Below are 9813 nucleotides of genomic sequence, written 5' to 3' on the forward strand. Positions count from 1 at the left end.
ATTTGACGAATGAAAGATATAACTTAGCGAGACGCTACCGCGTCTCCTGATATTTGACGTGAAGGCTTCTAGATGTTGATTGCTCAAGCTTGCTATAACGAATGGTTCTAAACTCTCAAAAAGACGACCGCAAAGTGAGAAAAATAGTTCGTTGTTTATGTTTTTTTAACTTTCAAATCTTAGGTAGTTTATGTATAATATCGTCATAAATTATTGGCAAGCCATCTATGTCTGTTTTTAAATTGAGACTGTTATTTTGTCTTTTTATAAATATCATTTCTGAAATCAATCTTTTGTTATAAAGTGATTCTTTATCAAGTATTTTTACATCGTCCCAACAAAATTCATGATTATATTTTAATCTATGGTCAGTGATTACAGATTTTTTTACATTCCTGTGTATATTAGATCGATGTTCAGATATTCTAGTAGATAATTTCCTACTAGTCTGACCAACATACGACGCATTACACTCTTTACAATCTATTTTATATATCACATTGGTGTTTGAACACTTAGGAATAGGATCTTTGTGTACTTTTATGTATTTATTCAATTTGTTAAGACTGTAAAATGAGAGTTTAACATTCATGTCTTTAATGATGTTTCTGTATTGTTCACTAAGCGTCGGTAAGAATAGGATGCAAAAATACGAGACTTTTTTAATGTGGTCATTATTTTTTGTAAGAATATTACGTTGTTCAATTAAATAGTTTAGTCTATGGTTCATTGTGATTAATCAAAGATTAATTTTAGTGGATAATTATTTTCAAGCAATAAATTAATTACTAGCTCTAAATTTTTCTTATAAAATTCTGGATCTGACAATAAAAAGGCTCGATCAACAAGTCCCATTATTGTATTTCTTTTTTGACTCATAGGGTGTTGAGAAAGAAAATTCAGATATCTACCGGAAAACATTTTTTTATGATACCAATCGTATATAATGTAATTATTTTTTAATATCAATGTTAAGTCGAAAAAATTAATTTTATTATTATCTTGAATCTCAAGAGTAAACTGGATTCTTTCATGAAAGGAATTAAATACATTCAAAGTGTGATCTATGGAATCCGACGGAACAGCCATTATTATATCATCAACGTATCGAAAATATATAGATGAATTAAACTTTAGTAGTTGTAGAGCTTTATTTTCCAAGTCCTGTAGTACTATATCCGCTATGATAGGAGATAAAGGAGAACCCATTGGTGTGCCGACTGTCGATAAAAAACATTGTTGAATGTAAAAAACGTAAAATTTAATACGAGGCTTACTCCAATTAAAAATTCAGACTTAGGAAGATTGCACTTATTCTCAATATATTGCCATCTACTGGAAACACTCTCGAGAGCCAAATCGATAGGTATGTTAGTAAAAAGTGAGATAACGTCAAGAGATAAAAATTTGTAGTCATCTTAGATGTAAACATCAGAAATTTTGTTAACCATATCGAAACTACAATATTTTCTATGTGGCTATTACAGACCGGGAAACAATTATTCATAATTTGGTGTAAATATAATGCTAATTGATATAAAGGAGTATTTATAGAGGATACAATTAGTCTAAACGGACAATTTTCTTTGTGGATTTTTGGTAAACCGTAAGCTCTCGGTAATGTTCCCTCACTGAAAGACAAAGATCGATATGTCTGCACCGAAATGTAATTGTTATTTTTCCATCTCATAAGTAAGTCATGTAGGTTCGAAATTAATTTTTTAATCGGATCCTTATTTAAAACTAAATAAGTTTCATCATCACTCAAAATGTCTTCAACTCTCTCAATATATTTATCTCTATCTAATGCCATAGTTATGTTACCCTTATCTGGGAATTATAATCTAATGACATTTATAAGTAATTTGTTGTAAAATTTTATTAACCTCTAATTTTAATTGTATACGCTGAAGAAGGTTGGAAAAGACAACCGAAACGTTTGAACAAATTTATTTTTGTCTGTTATTTAATATATTATACATCCTTTCACAAATAAATTATTAATTGATAGAATTTAATTAGCTCTTGTTGCCTTTTAATTGTTTATTAATTTATTAAAGAGCTATTACAAATTATATTAACATTATTTATTGTTAAAGAATAAATGCTATATATTGTATATGTATGTATTACAAAATTAAGATTAAGTTATACCTGAAAGTAATAGCTGATAAGTGTGTGTGTGTGTGTGTGTGTGTGTGTGTGTGTGTGTGTGTGTGTGTGTGTGTGTGTGTGTGTGTGTGTAACGATACGGCCCGCGCCGCGAAGCCGCGTTCATAAGATATCTATATATATATATATATATATATATAAAATTAAGATTTAGAAAGACAGGGCCAACTATAACGAGCATATTAAATTAGTGAGAGATGTAATGTCAACACATAATTGATTTATTTCTTAGTAGATACAATGATAATAAAAATAAAAATAATAAAACGTTTCGGCTGTTACCTCAGCCTTCTTCAGTAAATATAAAAACAATAAAAATTCTTTTAAGAAAAATTATGACATATTACGCATTAGAGTCTATTTTTTAATGAACATTTTGGTTTAATAAGTCGATGAATTTAAATTGGGTTACGCTTATAACATTTATTAAATTAGATATTTTTTCTAATCGGCTAACCATTTTTTAGTTAAGATGGTAAACTTTTTGATTATGTCAAAAAACATGTAAACGAGTTCCCTGTTGTTAGTAGAACAGGTTGACGGTCCATTACACGTCATCAATTCTTTTGAACATTATTAGTTAAAATTATCGTCAGAACCGCTTGATATGAGAATTGAAAACAATTAGATGTTATCCAGCATCAAAAAGTTAGTCCTCATCATCTAGGATATTTCCGAGTAAGTTCGTTATTGCAGTATATTTCACCGTGATTGTCTAAGTATATTTTTATTTTTTCGGTATATTAATTTATATTAATAAGTTATTTTTTATGTGAAAGATCTTAATTGTGATTAGAATTGCTTACTTAAATTGATGAGTAGTCAAGATTCCGCCAAGTTGATGTGTTCACTATACAAAGTCACAGTATGATGTGTCGAGTTCAAACTGTGACTCCTATTATTATTATTATTTATTTATTAGATAATTCTTCTAGAATGTCAAAATATGACTCGTCAAGCATATCGGTATCTTTTTTTAGGTTTAGACCGTTTTTTTGTTCCTTTATATGGATCATTTCAGAAACATTTCTCTTCTGGAAATTAGATTCGGAATCTAAAATTTTTATGTCTTCCCAATTAAATGAGTGTTGGTAATTAAGAATATGTTCCGAGATGACCGAATGCTTTGACGAATCTAACTTTATATTATTTACATGTTCTTTAACTCTCGTTTTAAGTTGTCTTTTGGTTTGGCCAACATATGTCGCATCGCAATCGTGACATGAGATCTTATAAACAACATTGGAATTAGTTGAAAATTGATTTTTATCTTTATGAACCTTGATAAAACGATTGAGTTTATCAAGACAACGATAACCTATAGTCATTTCTGTTTTTTTGATAGTTGATGCGATTTTGTCAGAAATGCTATTCACATAAGGAATAACAAAGAAATTCTTTTTTTCATTATCTCCATCTATTTTAGGAACCTTAGTAATATTATTATCATTAGTCAAGATATTTAGTTTGGAATTAATAAGATACTTAATTCTTTGATTAATAGCGGAGAAAATAAATTCTAAAGGATCATTAGATGTTATCTCTCTCTTCACTAATGTACCTATGTATAAGATTTAACGTTGTAGGATGCCGGGTTAACGTGATCAAATAATTGTACGCGTTTTGAAACGGTTTAATTTAGTTTATTCACTTTCTACAAGTTCGTCGCGTACCTAGACTTATGTTTCTCGGCGCTCGCTCTCTCGAGGACTGACTCGAGGGCTGCGCGAATTTCGGAGCTCGCGTAGGGCGGCAGCCGATCGGAGTCCTCGATTGGACCATCGGAAAATCAGGCGATGTACACACGCCAATTAGCGGCGAGTGTACACGTTGGTTTCACGTGTTTCCTTGGCGTAAACACTAAGGAATTTAACAAAAAACATTCTAGAAAATTCGATCGTCCTCGAGGATTTGATCCGAAGAACGAATCTTCAACATACCGCCCGCCTCGTATGCGAACGAATGCGAAATAAAGTTAAACGAAGCGGGAACGAATCGTCGAGGAAGATGATTACAAAACATACAGGTGAAGACGACTCGCGCTGAGAAAGTCGTCTCGAAGATTACATAACTCTTACAAGTTAGCGGCTTTATCCGTTGCGGACGCGTTAGAGTTATCACGTATTGGCAGTCGGCATAATTGCGCAATAGGTCGTTTCAATGTGGACCGTGCGGTGCGTATGGTCACAACTCGAACGAGTCCATCAGATCCAGGATGGATCTGCTGTACTCGGGCAAGCTCCCATTTGCTCGGAGGGAGCACGGGACTTTTAACTAATACTAATTCGCCTATTGCGAAGTTAGGAGACTGCTTGCACCACTTGTTTCGCTGTTGAAGCGAATGTAAATAATCCTGTGACCAGGCACGCCACACGGTTTCCTGCATGGCACGGACTAGTTGCCATCGCGAGAGCCTACGCGGGTCGATCGCGAGTACCGATTCCTCCGGAACGGCTACGAGGGGCCGTCCAATCAGAAAGTGACCCGGGGTGAGCGCCGACAAGTCACCCGGGTCGTCACTAAGCGGAGCGATTGGTCGCGAGTTAAGGCACGCTTCTATTTTACATAGAAGCGTCGCGAGTTCAGCCCTCGAAAGTGTGTGGGAACCAACAGCGCGCCTCAGATGCGTTTTAAGGCTCTTGACTCCGGCCTCCCAAAGGCCGCCGAAATGTGGAGCGGCGGAGGGAATGAAATGCCAGTTCACTCCGTCGCCTGCGAGCGCGTTTCGCAATTCAGCATCCTTCGATAAGGATTGAAAGTGTCGATGGAGTTCGTGGTTGGCTCCATGAAAATTTGTGCCGTTGTCGCTATACATGTGACGCGACAGACCTCTTCGGCTAGCGAACCTCTGATAGGCTGCAAGAAAGCCGGGCGTGGAGTAATCTTCCACTAATTCGAGGTGAATCGCCCTTGTAGCAAGACAAACAAACAGAGCGATATATACCTTTCTGGCCTTTTGCCCTCTGCCGACGAATGAAATTACGTGGAGTGGGCCGGCGTAATCAACCCCACAATGAGTAAAAGGCGCCGAAGGGGTGACACGAGCGGCTGGAAGGTCGCCCATGAACTGAGAAGACAATTTAGCCGCTTGACGAGTGCAGACTACACATTTTCGAATGTGCGCCTTTACTGAGCTGCGGCCTCCAATGATCCAGTATCGCTGACGCAGCACACGGAGTACTAGCTGTGTTCCCCCGTGGAGCGTGGATTTATGAGCGCGATCAATTAAGAGATCGGATAAGTGATGTTTCGGAATTATTATAGGATGTTGCTCGTCATAGCTGAGCGTGGAATTCGTCAACCGCCCGCCAAGACGAAGTAAAGAGTCCTCTCCTAGAAAAGGACTCAATCTGCTCAACGAGCTCGAATGCGGTATGGTGCCGTTATTCTTTAGTGAGCGCGTTTCCCGTTCGAAGAATCTCTGTTGCAGATAGCGCAACCAGAAGAGTTCCGCCCTGCTAAACTCGTCGGCGTTCAGAAAGGGGGATTGTTGGGAGCGAGACGCGCTCTTTTCTTTTACACGATGAATAAAGCGATTCATATAGGCAGTCACGCGGACAAGCTTGGTCCAAGTGGAGAACCTATATGGGAGTTCCCAACCCTCGGCCTCTTGAACATGGAGCGTCACAGGCCGTCTTCTTTCCACCGACACCTGCTGATCGGTGACAGAGTCGAGCGGAGCTGAGACATTCAGAATCGGCCACGCAGTTGATGGTTTCTGAAGCCATCGTGGACCGTTCCACCATAGCGGGTGAGTCACGAGCTCGGAGGCGGTCAAGCCGCGCGAGGCACAGTCCGCCGGATTATCGCGAGACGGAACGTGATTCCAACAAACGGAATCCAGACCGGTATGCACCTCGGATACGCGGTTAGCCACGTAGGTGCTCCATTTTGATGGATGTTGACGGAGCCACGCGAGAGCGATGGTCGAATCCGTCCATCCGTATATTGGAATCGGAGGTAATTTCAATGATGTCAAGGTCCACTTGATTAGCCGGCTGAGGAGGACGATAGCGTTCAGTTCCAAGCGCGGGATGCTTACGGTTTTGATCGGCGCGACCTTTGTTTTAGCAGCGAGCAGAGTGATTTGAAACTTCGTTGGCGAAGGAAGCACTCGAATATAAACGACCGCCGCGTAAGCGCGGTTTGAAGCGTCGGCAAACCCGTGGATTTCGAACGCGAGGTTATTGGAATGTCGACCGGTCCAACGCGGTATTCGGACGCGGTTCAATGATTCTAAATCGTTGGTGTAGCTCTCCCAACGATCGCGCAACTCCTCTGGAAGAGGGGAGTCCCAATCACATTTGAGAAGCCATAATTCTTGTAGCAAGATTTTCGCGGTTACAACAACCGGAGCAGCCCATCCTAGTGGGTCGTATAATTTTGCCGTGAACGAGAGAACGGAACGTTTCGTGTGCGTAACCAATCTCAACGGAGTTATCACGAATTTGAACGCGTCCTCTTTAGCAAGCCATGAAAGCCCGAGAACCTTGAGATTATCTTCTTTTACGAGTAAATGATCGGTGACTTCCGGCTGATGAGCCGAAAGTCCTTGAAGAAGAGAGGAGGCATTAGAAGCCCACTTTCGTAGTTGAAAACCTCCCTTTCGCAGGATCTCAACTAGTTGGACACGAGCTTCTATCAATGAAGTCGTATCGTCCGCTCCAAAGAGTGCATCGTCCACGTAGAGGGACTCGCTGAGAATTGGAACGGCCGCGGGATAGTTGTCGCCTTCATCTAGAGAAAGCTGTTTCAGTACCCTCATTGCGAGGTACGGAGCGGGGGCGAGCCCGTACGTTACAGTGAGAAGGCGATAGTGTTCAATCGGCCCATCGGCCGACGATCGCCATAAGATTCTTTGAAAATCCGCGTCAGACGGATGCACGAGAATTTGGCGGAACATTTGAGCAATGTCCGCCGTGTAAACAAATTGCCATTGACGCCAGCGCAATAATATAGCGGAGAGGTCTTGCTGCAGTCTCTGACCGATCAGTAAGTGATCGTTAAGCGAAGTCTTATTGCTCGTTTTGCACGAAGCGTTGAAGACAACGCGCAATTTCGTAGTGCAACTCGAGTCGCGCAAAACGGGATGATGAGGAATATATACCGGCTCGAACTCGGAGCGGTCAGATAATTCCACCTTCCTCATGTGACCGAGCGAATTGTACTCTCGTAAGAACTCGTTGTACTGCGCGTGAAGTTCAGGACGAAGCCGTAGCTTTCCTTCTATTTTATTATAAAGCGAGGTTGCAATGTGCAAAGAATCACCGATTTTTATCGGGAAATCATGCCTGAAGGGCAATCGAACCGCATAGCGTCCCTGAAGGGTACGATAGTGGTTGGCGATGAAATGAGCCTCGCACCTCTCCTCCTCCTCCGTGAGGGGGACAGGCCGCGAGATCTCCTCATCTTCCCAGAACTTCTGGAGAAGAGAGTGCGTGCTTTGTTCCAACACGCAGTTTAATACAGATGCTTGAGCAGTAGTAGTCGGCCTACTATTTGTGGGGCCGGAAAGGATCCAACCGAGAGCGGTCAATTGCGCTGTCGGAGTTCCAATAGGACCTTGACGGACATCGCGCTTCAGAAGCGAGCCGTAAAGGTCAGCACCGATCAACAAATGAATTTGATGTTGACTGGAAGGATCAGGGTCAGCAAAAGATAGACCCTGTAAATGAGGCCACGCATCGAAGGGCTGAATCCGCGAGGCAGCGTATGAAGTAATGCGTTGAAAAATGTAAGCCGTCAGAGGAAAGCTCGGATCGGCTTGAGCACACGGGGTTAACTGTAGTTTTACGCGCGATTTCGCAGTACCCGTGTATTTTTCGCCGAAGCATTTAATTTGTAAATCGGCTCGTTGCCGTTTAGTGCGCAACGCCTGTGAGAGCGATTCTGATATAAAGCTAAAAGTGGATCCTTGATCCAACAACGCGCGAACCTTTAAGCAGCGACCCTCCCCGGTGTGGAGGTCGACCCATGCGGTCGCCAAAAGGACATTTGGATGTTCCTGAAGCGAGGGGGGTACTATCTGGACGGCCGCAATCGTATTGACCGTTTGATTAGTAGTCGCATTAGATGCGGCTTGTGACGCTGATTCGGAAATAGTAGCCTCGGAACTGGCCAAGTTATCGGAGGCATTTTGATTTGCCGCTGAATGCAGCAATGTGTGATGCGAGCGACGACATTGTCTGCACCGATATTTGCTCGGGCATTTCGACGGGAAATGTCCGGACTTTAAGCAGTTAAAGCAGAGTTTATGCTGGCGCGCGAGAGCAAAGCGCTGTGAAGCTGACTTCTTTGTGTAGTCTTCGCATTTCGAAACGTGATGCTCACCGGAGCAACAAATACATTTAAAGGCAGTCACGTTGTTTACTGTTAAACGCGGTTTATCATTTTTCGAAAAACTGGAGTCCTTGCTTGAATCGGCAAAGTCCGACAATCCGCGTATACGGAGAGTTAAAAACTCATTAAGCTCCTGATAAGAAGAAGGCTCATTTCGTTTGATTCGCCTTAAATTCCATTCGGTACGTGTTCTCGCGCTAAACTTTTGCGTTATTGTATAAACAAGAATATCGTCCCATTGTTCTACGGGACGATCGAGATTTTTTAACGCGGCTAACGATGCAGACACTGTGTCGCGCAATTTTCGCAAATTGCTTACAATCTCGCTTTTCATTACCGGAAGGCTAATAAACGCGTGTAAATGAGCATAGATTAACGCTTGCTTATCGTCATATTCATTGGTTAACAATTGCCAGGCAGATTCGTAATTCGCATCGGAAATTTTTAAATTATTGATCAGCAAGGAAGCGTCTCCCGTTACGCTCGTTTTTAAGTAATGAAATTTTTGAGAATTTGAAAGAGCGTCGTTAGTTACTACAAGAGATTCAAAAATGTTTCGGAAATTTTCCCAATCGGTTAATTTCCCAGAAAACTTTGGCAGCGCGATGCGTGGCAATTGGAAGCAATGATTATTTGTTTCGCGAACGGAGGAATCGGAACTACGATCGGTAAACGGAATTGTATTAGGAGATAATCGACTTATCGTATCTTGCAGCAGATCGGCCGTGTCGATGTAGACATCCTCAGCTCTCAGGAACTCTTCCAGAGTGAAGTACGGCAAGGTCGTTTGCTGCTCCGTGGTCGTCTTTTGAAGCAGTTTGACATGAAGGCCGCGGCAGGCGGCCCAGTGCTCCTCCAACTTGGCAAGCCTACTTCGCGTCTTGGCGAGTGTCACGTTGGATTTGGCCAGCTTCTTGAAGTTGACGAGATCTCGTTTGATCTCGTCAATACAAGCTCCCTGCTCGATGAGCAGGTCACTCACGGCAGTCGACATGATTATCGATGCCGGACTGTTGAATCGTTTATCGATTATTCGCTACTGAAGCGAAATCTTCAAGCGCGCGCGCGGACTTGAAGCGCCCGCTGATTGACGCGCGAGAGAGAGTGAGAGAGTCCGAGCGCGAGTTAGCGCACCGTCACGTTAAGCCGTTATCGGCTGTCTTTCTCACACGAAGCGATTGCGTGGCGCGTGATAGCGGCGTCGAAATTGCAAATCGCGTGGTTTTTTAAATCTTAGAAACGTCGAAAATCACCGGGATAATCGAAAGAGTCAAGAGATATGCACGACGCGGACGCGTGATA

The 9813-nt window shown here is 41.9% G+C and overlaps 1 protein-coding gene across 1 annotated transcript; it reads right to left on the reverse strand.

Moving 5' to 3' along the window:
* Positions 1-4246: 4246 nt before the first annotated feature.
* Positions 4247-9505, reverse strand: LOC146721822 (uncharacterized). The gene has a single exon (XM_085486213.1). The coding sequence runs from the start codon at positions 9503-9505 to the stop codon at positions 4247-4249; it is 5259 nt and encodes a 1752-aa protein (XP_085342339.1).
* Between the last annotated feature and the right edge of the window lie 308 nt (positions 9506-9813).

The sequence above is a fragment of the Nylanderia fulva genome, unplaced genomic scaffold, assembly GCF_048542155.1.
Source record: "Nylanderia fulva isolate GAGA-0341 unplaced genomic scaffold, ASM4854215v1 Scaffold407, whole genome shotgun sequence".
NCBI lineage: Eukaryota > Metazoa > Arthropoda > Insecta > Hymenoptera > Formicidae > Nylanderia > Nylanderia fulva.